The 27,054-nt window shown below is 34.8% G+C and overlaps 1 protein-coding gene across 1 annotated transcript; it reads right to left on the bottom strand.

Moving 5' to 3' along the window:
• Window positions 1–13,419: 13,419 nt before the first annotated feature.
• LOC146898844 (uncharacterized) lies at window positions 13,420–14,340 on the bottom strand. Its single transcript, XM_085736626.1, has 2 exons — window positions 14,232–14,340; window positions 13,420–14,180 (listed from the first exon to the last, which is right to left on the bottom strand). The coding sequence occupies exons 1-2, from the start codon at window positions 14,338–14,340 to the stop codon at window positions 13,420–13,422; spliced, it is 870 nt and encodes a 289-aa protein (XP_085592752.1).
• Window positions 14,341–27,054: the final 12,714 nt, after the last annotated feature.

Genomic DNA, 27,054 nt, shown 5'->3' with positions numbered 1-27,054 from the left:
GCGGGTGTTAAACTCATAATGATTTTCAAAAGCAGCAGCGAGTTCCTCAAAAGTATGGATATTGTCTTTACTCAAGCCAGTGTACCAGTCTGCCGCATCTTCCGTCAGGCTATCCTGGAAGCAGTGGATCATTAGTGCATCATTATCTGCGTAGTTGGCCATCTTTCGGACGTAGCGAATGACATGGCTATGTGGACAAGAAGATCCATTGTATTTATCGAAATCCGGCACTTTGAACTTCTTAGGAACCTCAAATCGGGATACCAAGCATAGATCACGAGCCTTAGCAGAAACACCACTACCACGGCTAGCTTTGACCTCGCGGAGTTCTTCAGCTAGCTCTCTTAACTGTTCTCTTATAGCCTCCATTACAGGGTCCTGTCCACGCGGAGTGTCAACATCGATTACCTATTGCACAGTGTGTACAACTGGATCGGTAACAACAGTAGTCACTTGAGGCATAGAGGTACTTGTAGAGGCAAAAGTTGTTACAGGAATCTGTCCTTGATTGGCAAAACCAGAAATACCAGCTGCAATATTAGGAGCATAGAAAGCTGAGAGTCCATAAGGGCGTCGATTGGGCATAACAAACCGAGCATCAGAAGCCACAGTAGATAATGGGATGGATGGGATCATTTCGGTAGTAACTGGGACAGATGTGGCTGGTTGTTCTTGTGCAGCCATCAGAGTAGACATAGTGTCATGAGCCTTAGCCAAGTCTTCTTTTATAGCAGCGAATTCAACGCGGAGCTGAGCATTTTCTTCTTCAAAGTTAGCCATGTTTCTTCTCTTGTACAATCTTGTCTGATGAATTCTAGCTGGTTGGTGAACCTTGCGTCCACGAGCCACCTTTCAGACTGCGGCGGGAAAACCAGGAAGCAATGAGCACAAGGGAAGTTTCTTTGTGACCAATGAATGCATATGATGCATGAGATGTATGTATGCAAAAAAGACTCTTTTTTGTGTTATCGAAGGGTTTTAGACAAATTAGAAATTTGTAAACATTACTAAACAATTGAAACATCATAACCAGACGAAACAATCAAACATCACAAGGTATTACAAGATAACTCCCCTTTCAAATACTAAGCCAAGGGATAGACTTTGAAATGTAAAATAACATAAACACCAACTGGAAACAACAACCGGAAACATAAATCCTCAGGCATAGGAAATGGAAGGATCATCCTCAGACTCAGACTCAGACTCGTAGCTGCAGTATCGGGCATAGAAGTCACGGGCCCCCCTAGCCCTCTTGGAATCCCTCATAAGTAACTTATCCTTTTCTTCAATTTCTCTTCTAGCCTTTGCCAACTCCTTCTTCAACGTCAAAACCTCATGAGTCTTCTGCTCATCTTTTCCATCTAAAGTCATGATCAAATTCTCAGCCTCATAGTATCTAGTCTTACACTGATGCTTCTCTCGGCTCTCCATAGCTAGATGCTCCTGATATATCTCTTGAGTAGGCGGAAGTAGAGGTAAAGGCATGGTTGGAATAGATGCGCACACATATCTCATGGCGGGGTAAGGCATGCCAATCTTCTCAGCCTGGCTTATTACCCAATGAGTATATGCCTCATGAGCAATATCGGACCTCACACCCATATGCTTCACATCTTTCTTCCGAATCTTAGACCAAGCCTCTATGAAATCTTCTCTAATTCCTGTATGAGCATTAGAGTAATGGAAGAAATAAGGAGATGTGGCAAGATAGATGGGCTTCTCTTTCATTGGGAAACCAAATTGTCGTAAGGCGAGCTCCGGGTTATAGTTGATTCCACCCCGGGTACCAAGAAGAGGCACATTAAGAAACTTTCCACCCCCGAAGATAATTTCTTTGACTCTAGTAGCGGGGGTGAGCCAAACCACTTCGTTAGGGGTGAGAGCCATAATCCGCTGTGAGATAGTCCAATTCTCTAGATTATCATGGAAAGACTTCGGAAGGTGCGAAATAAACCACCTATATAGGAGAGGTATACATCAAAGAATGTATCCACGACCCTTGCCAGGATGATCGTGAATAGCATGGTATGTGTCAGCCAGCAAAGTAGGAACCGGATTCTTGGAGCGGAAGATCGTGATAGCATTCTTATCCACGAAGTCGTCAAGGTTTGGAAAGAGGATAAGCCCATAGATGAGTAGTGCAAGAATAGCCTCAAGAGTGTCCTGACAAGTGGTTTTGAGATTGGCTTTCTCAAGTAGATACTCCGAAGTGAATCCTCGAATGTGAGCCTTAGTGACAAGATTCTTGGAAACATCGGAGGTCTTGAGATGGAGATCACGGGCAATAACCAAAGGAGTAGGGGGATGCTCAAGACCTGTGAAAGGTGCCCCCTTAGCAATAGATAGATCCATCAAGCAAGAATAAGCCTCGAGTGTGGGCACCAACTGAAAGTCGGGAAAGTGAAGCACTGATAGTCCCGATCATAAAACTGCACTAGAGTGTGTACAAGCTTCTCATCCACATTAGTCTGGAGAAGAGTAAGTAAATCCCCGTAACGACGTCGGAAACCGGTCGGATCCTTGATCTTGAGTGCCGAATCTCTCAAACTAGCCAAATCCACTTCCTTGAACTTGTAGGACTTAGTCTTCCACATTCCTACAATGTTTACAAATTCAATTTGTCTAAGCCCTTCGATAAATGCATGGAAAAAGATTTATGCATGTATGCATGTATGCATGTATGCATGATCACATTCAAGTACGGAGAAAACATGGAGGGTTGAGATTCAAAGTCAAGGAGTCATGGGTGGACACGGTGTCCGGTGAGACTAGGGCTTTGGGTAATAGTAACCGGGTTCTACAAAAGGTTCCCAAGTCGCAACCTCTCTTACGTATATCATGGTGCCACGAGACAAACATTCGCCCCATGATTATCCGTAAGAAGGTTTAACTTGAGTGTAGTATCGTGTGACGACTAAAACTCGAGACAAACACTCGGTTTAGCCTCCGCACTACATCCTAGAAAATGGCCATGGATGGGTTCGGTTATCTACGGTTCATAGCGTCATAGAACAATTGGAAGCAAAGTGCCTAAACGCGACAACACACGCCGACAACATCACCCCCAAAATGCCTCAGCTATGTGGGATTGATCGCATAATCCAATACACGAGGCAACCCCCGGAATGAATTGTCGATTATATCCCCCCTAAATCCTAAGTTCACTCAGCCTGGGTGTAGGGCTTTAATATTCTCACCCCCACACGTTTGCAAGAATTTAAACATTTATTCACATAAGGAAGCAAATAAAAGAACAAAAGCGCAAGCGTGAAAATAAAGACTAGGCGTAACTCTCGAAAGATCCCCAGTGAAGTCGCCAGCTGTTTTATCTTGGTTTTTCGGGTGTCAAACATTGATTAAGTTTGAACCTTTTTAACCTTTGATATCTCATTTTTTCTTGGGAAGGGAAAAATAAGAAAAAAAAACCCTTGAGAATCGAGGTCCGGGAATTGTTTTCGTTACGGGAAGGTGTTAGGCACCCATAACGACTATAGTATCCTATAGAAACCGTCTTTACTTTCTACGCGCGCGCTTTATTTTTAAATGCTATTTGAAAGTGTTATTTACACCTAAGGGTTTGCTAGGTTAAGAATTGGAGGGAGAGGAAGGTGTTTGAATTTTTGTTTTATTGGACTTGGAGAAGTTTTGACTTCTTGCCTACATACCCCTTTTAAGGGATCAAACTCCATGTAGTTCTCTTCCAAAAAATGTTTTTGTTTTTGTTGGTTGATTTTAATTTTGAAAATGGAATTTTGAAGAATAAGAGAGAGGGGCCTCAAGGGCATAAGATTTGGAAAATGTGAGGTGGAATTAGTTATTTTGCAAAAAGGTCTAAGTATGATTAAAGTTCATTAAGGTTTTTTGTTTAAGAAAATAAAGGGGAAATTCAATGGGATTTTGATCCCAAGGTTTCTTCGGAAAATTATTTGAGTGAAGTTGTTCATGTTTTTTGGAAAAGAGAATTTTTCTAAGTATCGTGATTCCTAAGCATACATCTAAAGCATACATTCCCTAAACATTCATCTAAAGTATCCATGTGATGTGTGTGCATGTGTCGGTGCTTGTGTCGGTGTACATCATTAGAGTCCATTGTCTTTTACATATTCCCTAGTTTACATGCTATGGTCTTGCAAGAATAAAAATAAAGTACAAGAAAACCTAAGGTTATACATGCTAAGTCTTGGCAAAATTCAAAGTGCAAGAAATAAAAGCTAAGAATATAAGATGGAGGATGAGATGCTTATGGAATGTATGAAACAAGAAGTAGAAGGTTAGTATCACAAAGTGTAATATGGTGAAACATATAAGCAAGTAAACATCACAAAAAACTTCAAAATACACCAAAAATAAAGGTAAAATATACCTAAAATTTGACCACAAAAGCAAGGCCAATACATGACTCATAATACTCATATTTCAATTAATTCTCAAAGATTCCATTTCAGTTTTAACAATGAGGATTAGAGAAAAGTATCAAACTAAGCAATTATGATGCATTTTAGACCTATTTTACATTTATTATTTACAAACAACAACTCACATAACTTGTAAAGCAAGGTATTAACAAAGCACATTCTCAAACAGTAACATATTCACAAATTCAGAGGCATATTCATCACAAAATTCACACATCAAGATTCAACATCGTATATCAAGATTTAATATCGAGAACATGCAATTTTTCACAAAATTTAACACAAAACATAACACATAAGCAAGAAAATATCACACCAATTTTTGTCCATTTTCAACATGTAAAATCATCACAAAACATCACAAATACATCAAGAAACATATAGGAATTGTTTTTAGTAATTTTCACAAAGTTTTAACAAAAATAGAAAGCATTAAACTAACAAGAAACAAAATATTTTCACATATTTCTCAAGTCAGAATTAACATGTAAAAGTATTCAAGAACAATTAAAAATAACAAGAAAAGTTTTAATAAATTTTTTTAGGAATTTTTGGCCTAAAATCAAACATACAGGGGTTCAGATAGCAACAAAGCAGGTGTACATAGCAAGAAACCCAAGAAAAACAAAGAAACAAGCCCAAGCCCAAGGGAAAACGGATCCAAATCACCAGGGAACTACAGGAGCCGTCAGATCGATCCAAATGGGTCAGACCTAGATCTGACGGTGAAGATTGAAAGAAGAGTGAACCAGGAGTGAACCAGACCGGTCCACTGGTTATATAAAGGTTTGAAACCGGTCTGGTTTCATTTCCTCCTCTCCTTTCTCTCTCTAAGTGTTTTAGAGAGAGAAGCTCTGCAACTTCTCTCTTCTTCTTCGTTCATCTTCTCCGACGAACACAACGGCGGAGGTGCGGTGGTCCGCCGGTGGTGCCACCGCACCTGAACGTTTTCTGAAAGAAAATTACATTGTTGTGTTCGTCTTTGTCTCCTCTTTATGGTTCTGGAACTAGTTTTGTGAAATTGTGATTAAAACGGAGTAGATCGGGGTTTAAGCTTACGGTCTTTTCAAGAACTTTTAGATTTTGAATCTTTTCACATATCTTTTCCAGAAAACACCGATCTACTTCGATCTAACTTCGTTGATGTGTTTAAAGAGAAACTGAGAAGTTTTACGTGTTTACCTGTGGTTTAATTTGGAGATTCGAAGGAGAAGATGAAATAAGCTTCTTGAATCTTTCCCTGATCTTCTGGTGAATGCTTCGTTGTTGTTTCAAATTGAAAATGAATAGGTGAACACGTTCCTCTTCTTCTCTGGTTCAATTCGAATTCAATCCCTTTTCTTCTTTTCTTACCAAATCCTTCGTGATCGCGTTGGATTCGTCACCTGTTGGTGATAGATCTACGCTGGACTTGCGAAGGTATCAATTCGTTGATGAAGATTCTTCAGAGAATCTCTGAGAATTTTTGTACATTCGAACCGGTTTGGTGCAATAATTGTTGAATTGAGTTTGTTTGTGATGAAATTGATACGAATTTGTGATGAATTGACGTGGATTTGGATTCTGGACAGTTAGGGTTTATGATTTGGGGATGAAGTTCTTCATGAACTTCATCATGTTCTTGATGATTTCTGGAAAACGGTTAGAGTTTGATTTCTCAGAGAAGAGAGAGAAATGGGATTGGTGTTTGTTGAGTTGGCACTGAATGAATGGGTGTTCTCTCTGTTGCATTGATTAGGTGGCCTTTTATAGGCTGCCATGTGTACTTGTGGCCCAATGAAGTGGTGACACCTGGACTTGGACTGAATGGCTCGGCCTAAACTTGGACTTGTTGACTTGAGGACCTTTCTGCAAATTTCAAGAGTAATGGACAAAACTGCAAAACTGAAAAAGGACTAAAATGCAAATTTAAAAACTAAGAGGACTGAAATGAAAAATAAAAAATAAAATAAAATTTGGTTAAAATTTGGTAATTTGAAATTAACGTAAAGTGAAACAAATAAAAACAACAAAAAGGACTAAAATGAACCAACTTCCAAATGAGGTACTTTAAAGTAACCTCTCTCTGTCAAAATTTTATGTGAAATGACCAAAATGCCCCTAGGGACTAAACTGACTCAAAATGACTCAAATGCAATTTTTGAAATGGATTTTAACATGGAATTAAAGCAAGGATTTATTTAAACAAATTAAAAAGACTCGGAGACAATTTTCAAGGACTAAAATGGGTTTTAATATAGGAAATGACTAAAATGCCCTTTTCATGATTTTTGCAAATAAAGTTGAAATAAAATGCAGAGAAATATGCAATTGATCAGAGACAACTTCAAATGACTTGGAATGCAAGAAAACCCTTTTGGATGGCTTGAAATGCAAGGAAACCACAGACAAAATCACAATTGAAAATATTTTCAAAACAAAGACAGTAACATATGCAGATAAAGCATGGTGAAATATCAGGGTAAAACAATATCAAATTGGCAATCTCTCAAGAGTAACAGACACATATCAAAGATGGAAAAACATTTTGAGCAAGTATTTTTAGGTCCAAAATTAGGGTATGACAACACTCATACAAGAAAACACTCTACGATGATGACTTTTCTCTTGAGCAAGACTTTTTCTCTCTTGCTTTACGTTGTTCTTCTCTTGTGGTTTGTTGTGAATGCTTGCTCATGGTCCTATTTATAGGAGAAGCAAGCCAAAGCTGCCTTTACATGCATGAAGACACTTGTCATTTTCCTTTCATGCAAAACACCAGCTGTCCCTTGCAATGCATGCACCACACCCAGTGTCCCTTGTATGCACCACAACATGCGTCACTCATACACTACACCATGTGTACACCATGCATCTTGCTACTTGTCATCACATGCAACCTTCCATTTTGTCAAATGTATGTTGGTCAAGTGGCAATGGTTGGACCCATAATAATTTCTCTCAAAAAACAAAATTTCAAAAATTTCTCTTTTAACACTCTTAATCACTACTACAATTTTAGTTATTTATAGCGCCACTTTAACACTCTTCAATAACATGATCCTAATGATTTTTTTTTATTGTTACAATTAGGTTTTATTTCTATATGTTTAAAATTTACAATATTTCTTACCAGGTTGATAATACTAGCCATTTAATTGGTAGCTTAATGTCGGGATTAAATGTGTATATATATATATATATATATATATATATATATATATATATATATATATATATATATGAAAATTGCTAGTTGTCTTTAAATGCTAGTTAGTCTTAAGTTTGTTTTGTTTTTGGATGGTAGCTTCTCATGGTCAAATGTGAGTCTCATTTGGATAGAAATTATTCGTGTGAATGATATGTCCTAGGAATTGACTTGATTTGTTATTTAGAGTATAACAAGACTCCAGAGAGAAAGAGAGGTTCATAATGGAAATTTGCTTGATTATAATGCATTGCCTTTTCTTTTATTCAAGATGGCTACTTAAAGAGCCTTGATTTAATTTGCTACAATATCAGATGTTTCAATCTAGCTAAGAAACAAAACAAGAGGATAAGGTCTTGAAGGTAACGGTCACTACAGCTACCATGAGAGCTGCTACTATGAGCTGTCATCCCATCATTTTGTAGAATATCCTTCCAACCATTTTGGACATAATATGTTTGCAAGGTTAGTCTGATGTTCACCTAGTCAAATGATTCAGGGCATTATATTTTTGCATAATTATTGCCACATATGTTAGATCTGTTGTCAAAAGCGGCTGCGCCGGCTGATATAGCTGAAAATACTGGACCGCCGTGCCAGGCCACGTCGGCGCATGTCAGAAGCGGAAAGTGGTCAAAGCGGACCTATCAATAGTAAAACAATAACTAGTACTAGTTGTGTATAACTGGTATTAGCGATTTTCGATTTTGCTATTTTTTTATTTCATATTCTGAATAATTTATGAAATTTGGAGTAATGTGTGAGGTATTTTAGTATTTCTTTTTGATTAGTATGGTATTTAGTATTAATTTATTAGCAGCTACACCGAAATAGCACCCGATACACGCCTTGCTCCCACACCGTGCCAATTTTTAGGTTGGCCGCGCCGCACCATATTTCCGCATCGACAACAAACTATTTTAGTCTATTTAAGTCAGCCCAGCTAACAATCAGATCTAGCCTTTCGAACTTGTCTAGATTCTGATATTTTCCCCTTTTGGAAGACATGTTAGTGAGTGGTTGGTAAATAAGTGGGTTACCGCCACTTCACGTTTAAAGCTATTGCCATGCAGTAACGTGACTTTTAAAAAAATTAAACACGTACTTAAGAAATTAGTCCTAATTCCTAAAATCAATAAATTATTGTATAATTCCTAAAATCAATAAATTATTGTATATTTGGTGAAAATTGTATGGCTTACCTTTCTTATTATAAGCTATAATAACTAGCGGAAAGACGGGCACGATCGCTCTTTCTACTACGGTAAGGCATGTGATTATTTTATTATGTTTGTTTGTATAATTTTGATTAAAATTTTTATATTTTTAAATATTAATGAAAATTATTGATATATTGATTTATAAGCAATTATAAATCAGAAAAGTCAAATAATCCATAAAATTAATCGTAAACAATTTGAATCATAATCACTTATAACCAGCAAAGTCAAATAATCTACAAAATTAATCAACTTTGATAAGTTGTAAAAGAAAAAGAAAAAAACTTACATGTTAATTCTGAATTTTGATGCAGGAACGAACTATGAATTGTGAAAACCCAACTCATTAATATTTAATATAGTGCTAACAGGTCGTTTCTAAAATATTTGGAGTCCTAATATTTTTTTAGAGGATTTAAAATCCAATCATTAACATTATTTTTTGCTCACGTTTGTTACTAATCACTTTTTCAGAGAATTTAAAGTCCAATCTTTAACATTTTTCAGAGAATTTAAAAGTCCAATCTTTAACATTATTTTTTGCTCACGTTTGTTACTAATATTTTTTTTGGAGGATTTAAAGTCCAATCTTTAACATTATTTTTCACTCACTTTTGATACATCTGTTTTATTATTTAAATTTAACTAGCAACATACCCGTGCTAAGCACGGGGCCCGTGCTCTGCACATGCTGTGCGTCGAAGTGCGGACTTTGCGTCAAATTGCATTTGAAATGTTATATGCATTGGTAAATAAGAAAAAATTAATAATAAAACTGACGGTAATGATAATTTTTTTCAAGTAGTTGTTATTAAATAGTATGAACTGGTAAACTAAAAATATATCGATATATTAAATATAGTTCAATTACTCTTATGATAAAGATGACGTTAATGAGTCTCGTGTTTTTTATATATAATTTACAAATATTTTTAATTTTTATATACATTTATAAATAATAAATATATCATATGTATATTTTTTTTATTATATTTTAATAACTATATTTCAATTATTCTTAATATTATTTGGAAAATATATAAAAAAATAATTTACCTAATGGTAAACATTAGAATATTTCTTTCAAATAAAAAACATCTTAATAGTTGTTATTGAATATTATAAAGTGATAGACTAAACATATGTCAAAATATTACAAAATGACAAATATGATATTAATCTATCCCAGTTTTTTTTTTAGATCTGTCCTGTGCTTTTTTATGTATCATTGAGAAATGTTTATATTTTTTATATAAATTTATAAATAATAAATATGTATCCAATGCATTGTTTTTAAATTAAACTATAATTAATTACAAAGTGGTAGACTAAAAATATATCAAAGTATTATAAAATGATAAAGATAGTGTTAATGTGTTTAGTGTTTATTTTATGCATCGTCGAGAAATATTTGTCAATTTATTAATTTTATAAATAAAAAACATTTATCTCGTGCTTATTTTTATATTAAATTATAATTACTATAGATTAAGGGAATTAACTCTAGATTGTCTGAGTGGAAGAGTTGCAATTTATTTTTGGATGGTTGTTTGGTTCTGCTTATGAAGTCTGTTTTATCCTTTCTCCCGGTCTACTTCCATTCTTTCTTCAAGGCTTCTACATGTATCATTATTTTCCATTAATATATTTTTAACTCTTTTTTTTTTTTGAAAGGGAAGATTCTAGAAAAATAACTTGGATAAATTAGGACACTGTTTGTCTCAGATAGCAGGAAGGAGGTTTGGGGGTCAGAAATATTCGGGAGTTTAATCTGTCTTTAATTAGTAAATGACTATCGGTGATGGGGAAAATGACTTCATTGTGGTGGAAAAACTTGCCTAGCATTCAGGGTGGCGTAGAAGACAGGGTTGTCAATTGGTTTAACAATCACCTATGACGGGGGGTGGGGAATGGAATAGGAACTTTATTTTGGTGGGATCCATGGTTGGAGAGAGGTACTTTAAAGAAGGCTTAATAGCAGTTCTAGCCCCCTAACTTTCCCAAAGTTGCAATTTTTGGCCCCTTAAGAAAAAAAAACTACAAAACCGTCCCCTAAGTTCTGCACCTGTGGTAGTTTTGGCCCCCAAGGCCAATTTTGACTCGGTCTACGCTGACGTGGCACCCTTAAGTGAGGTGCCACTTGTTTTTTTTTTTTGTGGCCTTTCGGGGGGGGGGGGGGGGGGGGGCAAAACTATTACAGTTGCAAAACTTAGGGGGCGGTTTTGTAGTTTTTTTTCTTAGGGGGCAAAAACTGCTCTTAAGCCTTTAAAAAATAGATTAACTCGCCTTTTTGACCTTTCTAATAATAAATTGATAACTGTGTCAGATATGTTTTTGTTAGGTTGAGGGGAGGGTGGACAAACTTGGAAATGTCGGCGAAGGTTATTGGCGTAGGAGGAAAAACTGGTGAGTGACTATTGTGTGCCCGTTGTTACGGATTAAAATAAAAGTGATTTTGACATAATATATTTTAGAGATTATTTTATGAAAAAATAGAATCTATTTTGTGTTTGTTTACCGTAAAAAAATCACTTTTTTAAAACAAATAATTTAGTTTGTTTGGATACAACTATATAAAAGGATTTTTTGTTACAAAATCACTTCAATCTTTTGAACAATGATTTCTCTCTTCTCTAAAAAATCAATTTTTTGAGAAACTAACAGCTTCTCATTAGAAGCCGTTTTTAGATTTTTTTTTAGTTTCTTATTGTTTTTTTAAAAAAGTTGTAATAATATGATGCAATACTCTTAAAAGTTATAATTTTTTTTTAGAAAGTTTTTTTTTCTTTCAAAAAACTATAAAAAAAGAACTCTGTATTTTTTAAAAAGAGTTGTAACAAAAAAAATATAAAATAAGGTGATTTTTTTATTAAAAAGTTTTTTCTTGAAAATGTTATAAAAAAACTTTCTCATTAGGTGTATTTGTTATAAATGAAAATAAATGTGATTTTACATTGAAGAATTTAGAGATTGTTGTTTTAGAGATTTTATAAATAAAAAAATATGAATATATTTTGTGTTGTTTATCGTAAAATAAAAATTATTTCTCTCTGGGTCTGGAATAGTTAAAACTGGTGCCTGAGTTAACTTCTTCTTCAAAGTTCTGAAACTTTTCTCACATTCTTCATCCCACACAAAAGGTACATCCTTTCTTGTGAGTCGAGTTAAAAGCAAGGCGATTTGGGAAAACTTCATGATGAATCGTCGGTAATAACCAGCTAATCCCAAAATGCTTTGAACTTCTGAAACATTTTTTGGTCTTGTCCAATTCTGAACAGCCTCTACTTTCGACTGATCGACTGCCACGCCTCCCTGAGAGATAACATGACCCTTAAACTTGACCTCTGACAACCAAAACTCACACTTACTGAACTTTGCAGACAGATGTTTCTCCCGAAGAATATCCAACACTATCCTCAAATGCTTAGCATGCTCCTGCGGATTCTTAGAATAAACCAAAATGTCATCGATGAAGATAATGACAAATTGGTCTAGATATGGCTGAAAAATCCGGTTCATATAATCCATGAAAACTGCTGGAGCATTAGTTACACCGAATGGCATGACTAAAAATTCATAGTGTTCGTAACGCGTTCTGAAAGCTGTTTTGGACACATCTGAAGATTTGATACGAATCTGATGATAACCTGATATAAGATCAATTTTCGAGAACACTGCCGCTCCCTTAAGTTGATCAAGTAGGTCATCAATTCTCGGCAAAGGATACTTGTTCTTGATAGTTACCTTATTCAACTGGCGATAATCGATACATAGCCTCATGCTGCCATCTTTCTTCTTAACTAACAAAACCGGTGCACCCCAAGGAGACACACTAGGACTGATGAAATGCTTCTGGATAAGCTCTTCCAGTTGGGATTTCAATTCTTTGAGTTCCAAGGGAGACATTCTATCAGGTGCTACAGACACGGGTTCTGCTCCCGGAATCAAATCAATTGAAAACTTGATTTCTCTTTCTGTGGTAAACTTGTGATATCTGCCGAAAAAACATCCAAATAATCACTAACAATTGGAATATCATTGGGATTTAAATCTGACTATGAAGTCATAGTGAGCATAACATAAAAACCCTTATCCTGAGCACAAATAAATTGAACCATCAGGTACGTGTGCTTAAGCAGTTCTGACAAGGCTACTCCTTCCACCGTATTACTAGCAGGCATGTAAATACTCTTCTCTGCACACCCTATATATACATGATCTGCTGACAACCAGTCCATACCTAATATCACATCAAGTTGCTTCATCGGAAGACATACTAAGTTTTTTAATACGTCTTGCTAGATATGGTGATAGGACAATTCTCACAAATATAGTTCGATACAATTACTCCATCGGTGGCTGTAGTCACCATCATAGGGGGATTTAATAACGAAACAGATAATTGAAGAGCTTCAACACATTGAAAATAAATGAAAGAACATGATGCACCACAATCAAATAATACTTTAATGGGATTCTGACCAAGAAAACACATACCACCAATCAAATCCTCATTAGCCTGAGCCTTCTTTCCATCTAGTGGATACACTCTGCCTCTACTCATTGTGGTACTTACACTTTTGTACTTGTTCCCTCAAGTTCGACAATCTGCCATAAAGTGTCCTTTCTGGCCACAAGCATAACATGAACCGTCACCTACTTTGCATTCTCCATGATGGGTCCTTCCACACTTCTTGCAAGCTACAAAAGGTTTGGGTGGACCTATTTGCTTCCCTTTCTGAGGAAACCCCTTCGGCATCAACTTTTCATGATGACTATCAGCAAAGTTGCCTCTCCTTCTATCAAAAGACGTGGTACCCTCTTTAACAGCTTTGTTAAAACCTCTTTCAGCTTCCAGACTATTATGCACCATCTCATCAAAGTTTGTCAACCTCTGCTGACTAACCACAACATAGAGTTCACCCCTCAAAGCATGCTTATACTGGTTAACTTTCCACATCTCATTACCTGCATACTCATTGTGAGTAGAGTAATGAGACAACTCTTCAAACTTCCTTGTGAAATCTGTCACCGACATACTGCCCTGCTTCAAATGAAGAAATTCCTGCTCCTTACGGACTTTGTATGTCATTGAGAGATACTTCTCTAACATTACTTGTTTGAAGTTATCCCAGTTCATCTGCATGCCACCGGTTCTCATGCGACGTTGAGCAGTCTCCCACCAGTCTTGTGCCGGACCACGGAATTGATTAGTCGCAAAGATTACCTTTTCTTCCTCAGTGCAATCAGCCATACGAAAAATCTTTTCCATATGCTTAATCCACCTCCTAGCGTCTTGTGGTTCACCACGACCATCAAGTTCCGGAGGATGATTCCGATTGTACTCTCGGAAAGCTAGATTCCCAACAACTGGAGGTGGTGGATGTTGTTAATGCACTCCCGGACCTTGTTGCATAGCTGCAGCCCATTGTTGTTGGGACTGAGCATTCTGCTGAATCTGTTGTTGCATCAAGTGCATCATCTGTTGGTTCTGTTGCATCATCTGCGCCCACATATTGACATCAGGGTTAACATTCTCATCGAGATCTATACATCATAATCATGACACGACTCTAAGTCGGACGATTAAGTAAAACCTAACTCATCATCGACATAACTTTCTTTACTTGCTCTACTTCTTAAACTTGAACGTATCTAACGTCAATTCATAATTAAGTTCGAAGTTAGCGTCGAACAAACAAATAATATATCTGAGTTCATTTTACGGATTAATTCTAGGTGGAGTAAGCCCGAAAGTTAATCCCTTTCTACCGGTGAAAATACCTAGCCAGGGCACACCAGATTCCCTCAGTGGCGTGCGGGTCCCTTACGGCTTATCCCGTTCCCCTTGGAGAACCTCTTGTATCCACCCTTGGAAGGAATACAAAAGACACGACACCTACTCTTGCTTAATGGTCTTGACCATATAAATTTTTTGTCTTAACTTTACTTGCTTAAACTTCCTTGTGAATATGATATCTAATCGTTCACGTCTTAGCATAATTAAATTCATGCATATCTATCTAGTTCTCGACAAGCTATGTCGAGGCTCTATGTTCATCCCCTTACTTGATGTATAAATTGCCACCCGATTGTAAATCTAGGGCTTCTCTCACGTGTCATGCTTTACTACATAAGCTAAATACTTGCTTCACTTTCAAGAAAACGTTTAGAAGCTTATGCCTTGGAGTCTTGACTTGAGGGGTTTACTATTGTAAAAGGTCTGCATGAAGAAAAATCGGCTCGAAGGGCGACAGAAAGGCCTGAAGCGAGCAAACAGTGCACTGTTGCACTGTCCACTCGCCTAGACGAGTAAGCTTGCTCGCTGTGGCGAGTTGGGGGCGAGTAGGACCCCCTGTTCTGAAGCCTAGCTCGCCTAGCGCGCTACCTGCCCGTTGTGGTGAGCTGTGACAGTCTAGCAACTGCAAAAATGGAGTTTTTGACCCAAAACCTCAAAACCAAGTATCCCAAGGCATATTGTGACTCTAATGATCATATAGAACCTGTAAAATAGTCATAGGACAAGTATTTATAAGAATAGCAAGCATGACATGAAAAGGGTAACAAATCTCTATGTATAAACCCTAAAAAATTATGTTTTTCTTACAAGCTTAAACACACAATCCCATGGGTGGAATCTAACTAGGAACTCACCTTGTTTAAGTTGATAATAAGCTCATAAATCTAGCCCTTGACAGGAAAACCCTAGAAGGAATTTCTCTAGATGAGAGAAGACTATTTTGGAGAAGCTTGCTTCCAACTTTCTTACCAACACCCTTAACAAAACTCTAACCTTGCTTAGATTCTATCTTATTAGAAGATTGAGAGAAGATTGGGTGGAGATCATGAGTAGAGAAAGATAGAGATGACAAATTTCTAGAGAGAAGGAAGAGCAAAACTTTGGCAAACCCTAGAGAGAGAAAGGAGAAAAACTTATGAAGAAAATTGGTCCAACTATCCTTAAGTACCCTCTAGGCGTGCAATTCTAAAAACGCCCCTAAACTTAGTCGTGCGCATTCTATCGTTATCAGGTATTACATCGCTACCTAATAAGCGGGATATTACAATCTATCCATGTCCTGCAAAATCATCTCGGCAAAAGAAAGTTGATCATGCGAAAAATCCAGGTTACAACCATATATCACAAAAATGAAACCAGAAACAGTGTTATCAATCAAAGATTGTGGAAAGTAGCGGTTTATTCAAATATTGCTATACTATAATGCTATAACGTGCCGCGCAACAACACTATAGCTTTATGGCGCCACTATGGCTGCTATTTGACAACGCTGATCAGAAATATCCCTTTGCAATCTGCGATGGTTGGAATCTACTGGAAAAAAGATCATGGGACTCTAAGTGGCCTACTAATTAACCGAGGAAATCACACTTGTTGATGAAAAATAATATAAAAAAAAATTCATTGCTGCTGAAATCCTAGAGGCAGAGATGAATAAAAAAAATCAACAGATGATGGAAAAAATGAAAGGTTATGCAAAATCACATCTGATTACGAAGTGAAAAGGCAGGTTAAACGAACAAATTCATGGCATCATAAATTTGAGAATTAAGAAACTGAATGGCTTCTTAAACTTGAGAGTTAAGAGACTGAATGACTAGAGTTGAGAATTGAGAAAGTTTGATGAGAAGCCGTAGTGATTTCAATACCCTATGAATTAGGGTTCTGGTATTTCCCATGACTTGTGCTAGAGCATATATACTACTATATTTCTGGGCTCTTTCATTTATTTGAGGGAAGAAATTGGGCCCTAAAAAAATACTTTAGAAAATTGCTCTTTTAACTTAAAAAATTGTTTTTAACACCCCAAAAATATCAAAATATCCACCATGACAGTTTACTGCCGTTGCATAAGCTGCAGTTAACTTTCGTTGGAAGCAGCGACATAATTGCTGTTTTTTATCACCAATACTTTCATTCAATCATTCACACATTCATTCAATTTATTCTCTAATTATGAAAATTATTATTCAGCAAAAACACATTTTTGCTCATCTTAATCATTTGATACCTGAACATATACTTACCGTTTTATGTCTTTTGTAACAAAAAAAAAATCCTATTTTGATAAGAGAAAAATAACTGTCAAAAGATTGATGTGATTTTGTAACAAAAAATTTCATTTATGTTATTGTATCAAAACAAACTAAATTATTTAAAAAAATTGATTTTACTATGATAAACAAACTCAAAATAGATTTTGATTTTATATAAAATCTCAACAAAAAAATAGTCACTAAATTATTAAATGTCAAAATCATTTTTATTTTACTACGTAACAACCGGGCTATATGAGGTTTGTAACAACTTTTTTAAAAATATCTCTTTCATGATTATTGTATCTGTTTGTTATAGGTTTTTAAAAGATATGGATCAACGAAAAAAAATCTAAAAACATCTTCAAATGAAAAGATATTATGGTTTGAGGTGACATCGCGATGTCGGAAAGAGCCCCAATTATTAAATGTCAAAATCATTTTTATTTTACTACGTAACAACCGGGCTATATGAGGTTTGTAACAACTTTTTTAAAAATATCTCTTTCATGATTATTGTATCTGTTTGTTATAGGTTTTTAAAAGATATGGATCAACGAAAAAAAATCTAAAAACATCTTCAAATGAAAAGATATTATGGTTTGAGGTGACATCGCGATGTCGGAAAGAGCCCCAATTTACTCAAAAATGTTAAGTTTCTTCATCTTATTCATTCAACATGATCTTCATCTCCTTCATTTCAGAATTGGATCACATCTAAATACCCCCAATTTATTAGGGTTGTGGTATTTCCCATGACTTGCACAAGTATAATTTTGGAACCTTTTATTATTTTGAGGGAAGAATTTGGCCCGAGAAAATATATAGAAAATTGCTATTTTAACTTCGAAGATTGTTTTTTAACACCCTAAAAATATCAAAATAACCACCGCAATACTTAACTGTCGTTCACCTTCAACGGTGGTTTACTGTCATTGCGTAAGCTGCAGTTAACTGTCGTTGAAACCGACGACAATTAACTTTGATTGTGGTTGAACAACATCTTGATCATCACACATGAATTCACACATGAATTCAATATGTTGTATCAAAAAATCCATCTTTTCTAGTTGTATCCAAACAAATTAAAATAATTTTTTAAATAACCGATTGTTATTACAATAAACAAACGCAAAATCGATTATGCTTTTTCATTAAATATCTAAAAAATAATCCCTAAATTATTGAATGCCATAATCATTTTTTCATGTTATATGAAAAATGAACCACATATTTAACGTACATTTATTAAAAATAAGTATTACGATGATCATGTGTTTCTAACTCACACTGTGTCTATTTGACGCAATACATCTACTTTTTCAAAAAATTACATTTTTTTAAGATTGTTTCTTTTGTAAAAATAATTTGTCTTTGTCTTTTGCAATACACCGAGTCCATTACGATGATCATGTGTTTTTATCTCACACTGAGTCTATTTGATGCTATTCACCTCCAATGGCGGATTCCCTTGTAAACTCTATAAAAGTGGAATCAAACAGCCCTCCAAGATACGATCAATCTATCTCTATGCTCTTATTTTGCTCACATAATGACTAGAGCTTGGTTTATGATGATTCAGATCTCAAACTTGATTTTTGTTAATTTCATCCAAATATTTATCTTGGTTGTGTATACTATGTAAAATTTAAAATATTTGTTTCTCTTCAGAGAATTTTTGGAAAAGTATCTTACAGATTTGAGCATTCATAAGTAGTTGGAGAAAGTATCTTACCTGAATTCGACATTATGGATGAATACTGTAGATCACTTTTGACTAGTTTACCAAACTTTAGGATAAGTTTTACTCGTTGACAAGCAAATTATGTCAATCATTCCTTTGCAAGAGAGGATATTATCAAACAAACTTTAAAATTTATTTGTGCAACCATCATCATTTTCTTCATCTTCTTTTTTTTCAAGTATTTGCCGCAGTCTCCCAACACAAGTTCCAACATTACTAAATAACGGATTTCCAAATGTAAAAACACCGGTCAAAACAATCCACAAAAAATAGTAGAAAGGTCTACAAACAACATATAAAATAGAGAATCACCAATTAATAACTAGGCATCCCGGTGACGATTTGATTCATCTAAGAAGATGGTTATCTTAAATATCATTTACTCTTCAATTTTGAAAGCTTGACTGTTCCTCCTTTTGAATCTACAATATCCAAAAGATGGTAAGAAAGAGTAGAAGGGATTCAATACACCCAGCTTGTACAAAAAAAATAAAAGCCCCAAAGTGTTTAGAAAACATATGGCTTGAAAGCCACGTCACTCATGATATTTCACATGTATTTGAACCCAAGCTATCTTGAGAACTAAATATGTTCTCATCCTTCAAACACACACTTTAGATTTCAGAAGTGGTCTCTCCCATGTGTTGTTCAACATGAGAAGGCAATGCTAGAAGCCTCCCTTTTTGTGAAATCATGGCCATAACGAGTAAAACGAATCTGACACGATGAAGCTCCTTGTTCCCATCAGTAACGTGCAATGCTGAAGGAAATCTCATTTTTGGAAGACGTCCTCGATGCTTCCATTCTAACTAAATTTTTGGCACTTATTTGAAGGTTAGTGTTTTGAGAGGTAAACTAAACATATGGAGCACCTACACTTTAGAATGAAAGCGTGTCAGTGTCGGTGGATTCAACTTGAAATGTGTGGTTACATTCAATTATATCTATTTTCTCAAACCGGTAATAGTTTTGATGTTTGTGCCTGTGTCAATGCTTCATACTTCATAGGACTAAACTAGTAAAAAAAATAATTCAAATCTTATAATTTTGAATATACTTGAAGTTAATTCTTTTGAGATCAATTCCACTATTAGGAAGAGATGCAAAGATAACAACAAACCATGGCTCCGTCTATGGCACCCTATCCTCGTCTCCATCCACTTCCTCCACCACTACATCGGGTGCTCCTACTACTGTCTCTTGCACTCTACCGGTTTGCTTACCACTGGATTTCCCTGCTAATTTGTGGTCTCATCTGATCTAACACTAGTGAAATTGGCACGTAACTCGCAGGGGTATTGAATCCCTTCTACGTTAGTTTCAAATTTAGGGTTTGATATTGGTCCGTTTAGTAGGAACTAGTCCCTGTGTATGAGGGTTTGCATTGATTTTAAGCACCTCAAAACTTCAGTGACATATCCTTTATAGTTTATATTCTGCATGTGCACGAAAGAAAAAAAAGACACTCAGATTAACATTAATGCATTTGAAGTTTTAAGTATGTAACACTGATTCCAAAATTGTCTGAAAGTATCCTAATAGTAAAAAAATAATGACAACTAATGTGCAAGCAAATTAGACAGTTTATTTAGCTGACAGTCCATTTTAGGAACCTAATATATTTCGGCAAAACAAGGTAAAGAACTTTCTGTAGGAATAATTTGTGTTTTGTTTCAGTCACTGTAATTTTCATAAAATAGTTTGGTTAACAGTTCCAACAATCATGAGCCTTAACCAAAAAAAGATATTTACGGCTCTCAAACCCAACCAGTGGTGAATCCCGGGAGACAAAGTCAAAGCGCTTGATCCTTTGCCCCATACTTTGAGATGCTTCTCCCCGCCGATCAAGCTGCGACGCTGCTCGTGATAGGCTTAGCTTTAAGCCGCTATCGTTCGGTTCGAATAAGTCAAGTCCCCTCGGTGAGCTTGGAAAAAATCCTCGATGGAAACATCTAGGGATAAAGCAGTAGCGTAATACCACCTGACGTACTTGAGCCAGGCTTCAGTCTTACAGCTATTTCCTCGTCTGGGAAGCAATCCTTTTGCTTTTTATTAAAAAATATTAAATTTAACCAAGTTAAATGTTAGCAATATATTTTAGTATACATTTTTATGTTTCGATGCAAAGTCGTTTTTCCGGTTCACTGATAAGGAAGATAGAGTTGGGGTGGGGGTCTACTGACATGAACCTTAAAACAAACAAGAGATTTACCACTGATGTTTATTCCACTGCACAATTCATATATGATGTCCAAATGGGGTAGGCTTTGCTTATAAACGTCTCATTTTTGTTATGTACTGTTAATTATCATGTACCAGAACCAAGATTGTAACTTATCATAATGCTGCATGTTTAATGAATTACTATTGACTAACCAAAATACACTGAAATGGTTGGATCGATGTGTATAATATTACCCTTTAATGGGAAAACTATGAAAGTGTTTTTTTAGACATTATTAAACAGAAAGTGTAGATTAGATTTCATCAGTAATTTTGCTAAGTTATTTAAACAAAAATCAATATCTTCTGATGCTGAGATGAAATTGGAACATATTAATGCGAAGTATACACTTATTGAAGGAAGGAGTTAATAATCACTCCAATTAAAAACTGCATATAAAACAGTTACAATATGTCCGATTAATTAAAAGGAAGGATTTATAGTAATACCTTTCTCTCTTGAAATATTACAATATGTCCGATTAATTAAAAGGAAGGATTTATTAATGAAATAGACGTAATTGTATGATTCTCTTATTAGTTTGGGAAGAGTACTAAAATGCTTATGTTATGCAGGTTGTTATAAGAAAAAAAAATTGTTTCCTATGCTCTCAATTCTCATTATAATTTTCATAAATTTTTCAGCCGTGTTCATTAGTTAAAACTACACTGCCTAACCTAATACAAGGAAACTAATATGCCTTTCTGTCTCACTTACACCACACTATCTTCCATGTAATAATGGATACAAAATGATGATACATTAATAATTACTTTTACATCCATTTTCGTCGTGCTTTACCTAATCATTCTCATTTAAATACGTAACTTGTAGAAGATCGATGATGTAGATAAAGTCATTACCGTGATTACAAAGCCTTAAATTAGCAAAAGATTGTAGCGAAATTATTATCTCTCTGATATCATACTACTGTTACTGACAAAGTAAATTGAAAATTATATTAATTATGAAATAATATGAATTACATGAAGGCATACACATAAGACTAATATACCAAATCAGAAGAACAACTAACTAGCATTCAAATAAAGGATTAATGCTAGTATCCTATTTTGACAGAAGTGATATTTCATCAGAAGCTGTTCTGCAATGTCCTCCTCCATTATTTTCGGATAGTCCAATTTTCCAATATTACCTCTTGATAGACACGTGTCAGAGACTATTTTCATAAGCTCTTTCAAACTGTCTCACACGTGCTTACTAGTAGATAATCTAAAATAAGTCAATCCAAACAAGTTCTAAGTAGCAAGTACGTACTAGTAGAAGGCGTAATTTTGACAAAAGGTTGAGTTAATTATCTTTTTTGGTTGCAGGTTCACACAAGGATATGCCAACAATTTCACATTTCTGAATGTGAAGGTATATACATAAAAAAAAAATGTAATATTCAGTTCTTTAAATTACTTTATATTTTGCTTGGTCCTGATACTATTTGCACTTATTTATAAATGGGCTGCCTATATAGGAACGATGACATCATGACATCTTCTTGTGGTCCAAGATGTGTATGAGAATCAAGCTTAACACAACCAAATAGTCAATATTGTCTTCAACGAAGGAAATGCCTCATGGACTCTTCAATCAAATTTTGGCAGTCCCCTTTTGAAGAAAATACAGGAAAATTTACAAAATGGAATGGAACTTTACTAAATTTTTTGTTTTGAACTTAAATCGCATTATTCCACTGATTTGAAAAACACACAATCAATAAATGAATGAACAAAGGTTATGAAAAATCATATCTGATCTGAGTAAGAAGTGAAAACGAAGGTCTGACTGAATGGCTTGAGTTGATAATTGAGAAAGGTTGATGCGGCCGCAGCCCTCTGAATTTGACAAAGGTTAGGGTTGTGATATTTCCTCTGACCACGAGAGCATATATACTAGTATAGTTTTGGGCCCTCTTATTTTTCTCAAGGAAGAATTTGGGCCCTTCAAATATACTTTAGAAAAGTGCACTTCTAACTTCAAAAATTTCTCTTTCAACACTTCAAAAATAACAAAATACCCCTCTGGCAGTTAACTCTTTAACGACAAGTTACTCCTGTTGCATCAACTTTGGTTGGCACCAGTCGCTCATGTAACAAAGGCTTAACATCTTGATATAAATAATTGTTTATTTTATCACCAACACTTTTATTCAGTCATTCACACACTCATCCAATCACTCTTAAATACATTTTAAAACTAATGATTCATTCTTTGACAAAAAACAAATGATTCATCCATATTATAATGTCATTAATTTACATATGGTAATGTCATAAAAAAGCAAATATTTTTTATGACATTATCATATGTAAATTAATTAGAGTGTACAGTCGGAAAGAAAATGTTATTATTGTATTGAAAACTAAAAATGACGCTTATTTTGAAACAATATTTTTTTATTGCTAAAGTGACACTCATTTTAAAACCGAAGGAGTATCATACAAATCAGGTAATAGTTAAATATGTATTGATATCAATAATTTTATATATTATATTGTCACACATTTGTAATAACTTATTAATATTATATTATTATCTACTCGCTCCGTCCCAAAATATAACAAAAAAAGTAAAGCTTATTAAGAAAATCAATCAACCTTCACTAATAAAGAATAATATATACAAAAAGAGTAATGAATAAAAATAAAATAAATAATGCAAAGGGTAGTTTTCAATCTTCAGATGTTGATATTCTCTGCTCTAAAAAAAATAAATATGTACTATCTAAGATGGGAAGGGCTAGTGGGAAATTTTAGCGGTTAAGAAAAGACAATGTACGTAAATGTGGCTCTTTCTAGTGAGAAATACTACACAACCTTAAATTAAAAATATTTAGGCTAGTCAATAAACAATAGGAAAATGAATAATTATTGAGAGTTTAAGTTATTAAGCAGTTTTCGAAAGACTCTTTAGAAGGAAATTCCTAGAGTCCTACTCGAACATATTGAGATATAGAACCAATCGGAACTAAACTATAAAAAAAAATCATGAACTATAAACCAAGAGCAAAATGCACACTGACATTTTTACAAAAGAGTCCAACTAATGTAAGATTAGATTTTATTTCATCAGCAAATTCCGTTTCCAGTTCTCTAACTGTTCTAATTGTATATCAAGTGTTCAACCAAACAATATTCTTTGTAATCTTTGTTTTTTAGAAGTCCTTTGCTTGTGTTCTTGAGAATAGAAAGTCTATTGCTTGTGTGCTTGAGCAATTGTAATCTTGTGTGATTGTAGTGAAAAATTTCTTGTAAGTAACAAGGGAACCGGACTACTTCCAAATTGTGGAAGGAACCAGATTCTGTACTCTATCAGAAGAAAAAAACTAACACAATTCAACTCGTTTTTGTGTTTTTTTGCCTTCAGTTATATTATTAAGTTGGGTTAAATCAGATTGTATCAATTCCTAGCAATTACTAATGTTAAGAAGCACATGAATGGACTTTGGTTTTTTACCTTATCATTCTCATTTAAACACATAAGTTGTACTTGCTATTTGATAGTTTTTTCATGCAAAAGAAGATCGATGTAGATAAAATGATTATAGTGAACACAAAGCATTAAATTAGAGAAAGAGAAAATTGGAAGTAATATTAACCATGACATAATATGAATTACATGAAGGCATGCCTATGGATACATACCAAATCAGAAGAACAACTAATTAGTGTAACTGATCACGAACTAATGTACTAATTAGTATAACTAACATTTAAACATTCTAAAATTTGAAATGTAAGACTAATTATCAATATGGTTAATATTGATAACTAACAGAAAAAGGATGGGCTTTTCAATATTCTAAAAGTGGAATTCTTATTTTATTTTTTTTTGGCAGTAGCCGGAGTTTGAATCCCGAACCTTGCATATTTTATGCATTGTCCCAACCAACTGAGCTAAGCTCACGAGGACAAATTCTTATTTTTTATTTTTTTTATTTTTTTATTTTTATTTTTTTATTTTTTATTTTAAATTCTTATTTTTTTTAATGACACCAACAACGATCTTTACTACGTAAAAAATTGTTTAAAGGTATAATTGGGATAATGAAAATGTAAGAATAAATTAATATTTATCCAATGTTAATATTGTAGTGCTACTTGTTCAAAAAAAAAATATTGTAGTGCTAGAACAAGGCATGTCAGGGATATATATAGAGCTGGACTTTAAATCAGCTGTTTTAAAGTATTGTAGTGCTGGACTTCAACCAAGGCATGTCAGGGATTGAATACTTCAACAATATGGATTGAATTTGGTACCATAATGGTCACAGATAATACTTCAACCCGGACTGAATTTGGTACCATTATGGATGAATATCGTAGATCGCTTTTGAGTAGTTTACCAGATTTTAGGATAAGTTTTACTCATTGACAAGAAATTATGTCGATCATTCTCTTGCAAGAGAGGATATTATCAAACGCACACTTCAGAATTTATTATTGCAACCATCATCATTTTCTTCATCTTCTTCTTTGTTCAAATATTTGCAGCAGTCTTCCAACACAAGTTCCAACATTACTAAATTACGGATTTCCATTTCTCAAAACACTGGTTAAAACAATCTACAACAAAGAGTAGAAGTGTCTACAAACAACATATGAAATAGAGAATCCACCAATAAATAACCAGGCATCTCAGTGACGATTTGATTCATCTAAGAAGATGATTAACCTCAATATAATTTACTCTTCAATTTTGAAAGCTTGACCTAGTCCTACTTTTGAATCTACAATATAAAAAAGATGGTAACAAAGAGCAGAAGGGTGTGAAAAAAAAATGAACCAACAAAATAAAAGCTCCCGAGTGCTTAGAAAATATCTGCTTTGAAAGCCAAGCCACTCATGATATTTCACATGTATTTGAACCCAAGGTTGCTTAAGAAATAAATTTGTTCTCATCCATCAACACAAACTTTAAATTTTAGAAGTAGTCTGTTCCATGTGTTGTTCAACATGAGATGGAAATGCTAGAGGACTTCATATATGTGAAAACATGGTCATAAACATAATGAGTTACACGAATCTGACACGACGAAGTTTTTTGTTCCCATCGGTTACCTGCATTGCTAAAGGAAAGCTCGTTTTTCGAAGACATCCTTGACGCTTCCATTCGGACTAAATTCTTGGCACTTAATTTAACTTGAAATGTAGCACCGACACTTTAGAATGAAAGCATATCAGTGTCGGTGAATTCAAATTCAAATGTGTGGTTACATTCAATGACATCTATTTTCTCAAACTGGTACTAGTATTGATGTGTTCGGTGCCTGTGTCAGTGCTTCATAGAACTAAACTAGTAAAAAAATAATTCATATCTATTAGCAAGTGAATTCTTCTGAAGCATGTTAGCTTCGTGTCTCTTCCTAATGAATTCTTCTGAGATCATTTCCACTATTAGGAAGACACACAAAGATAACATCAACCCCTGGCTCCATCTGTGCCACTCACTCCTTGTCTCCAATCCATCCACTTCCTCCACCACTGCATCTGGTGCTGCTACTGCCTCTTGCACTCTTTGGGTTTGCTTACCACTGTATCCCGCTACTAAGCCGTGTTCTGATCTGATCTAACACTAGTGAAATTGGCACGTAATATGGTATTGAACCCCTTCTAAGTAAGTTTCAAATTTAGGACATGATGTTGGTCCTTTTTGTAGGAACTGGACCCTGAGTATGAAGGTTTGCAAGCACCTCAAATAAAAAACTTTTCAGTGATATATCCTTTATTTTTATCATCTTTAGCTTTCAAGCTACTATCAAATAAAAAACTGTTCAGTGACTGCAATTTTCATAAAATAGTAAGGATAACAGTTCCAAAAATCATTAACCTTAAAACAAACAAGAAATTTACCATTGGTGTTTATTAGAACATGTAAGCATGTAACCTTTCCCATTGATGCCAATGGTGTTTATTTTCAGCATGTAAGCAAACCTTGTACTGCGCACCACATGTATAATGTGCAAATGGAGGAGGCTTTGCTTATAAACGTCTCCTTTTTTTATATGCTGTAAATTATCATGTAACCAAAACAAATATTGTTACTTATCATAAAGTTGTATGTTTAATGAATTAAAATGACTAACCAAAAAACACTGAAATAGTTGGATGTTTATAATATTACGTACCCTTTAAAGGGAAAACTATGAAAGTGTGTTTAGACATTATTAAGCAGAGATTGTAGATTAGATTTCA

The sequence above is a fragment of the Medicago sativa genome, chromosome 8, assembly GCF_051527215.1.
Source record: "Medicago sativa cultivar Bolivia chromosome 8, Bolivia_mono, whole genome shotgun sequence".
NCBI lineage: Eukaryota > Viridiplantae > Streptophyta > Magnoliopsida > Fabales > Fabaceae > Medicago > Medicago sativa.
Note: the sequence above shows the minus strand (reverse complement) of the source record. Positions and strands in the feature narration are given on the sequence as shown.

Coding starts and splice junctions, on each gene's coding strand:
- LOC146898844 (XM_085736626.1), bottom strand. CDS start 14,340: ATGTGGGCGCAGATGATGCAACAGAACCAACAGATGATGCACTTGATG. Junction 14,181..14,231: donor GGCTGCAGCTATGCAACAAG/GTCCGGGAGTGC, acceptor TTGGGAATCTAG/CTTTCCGAGAGTACAATCGG.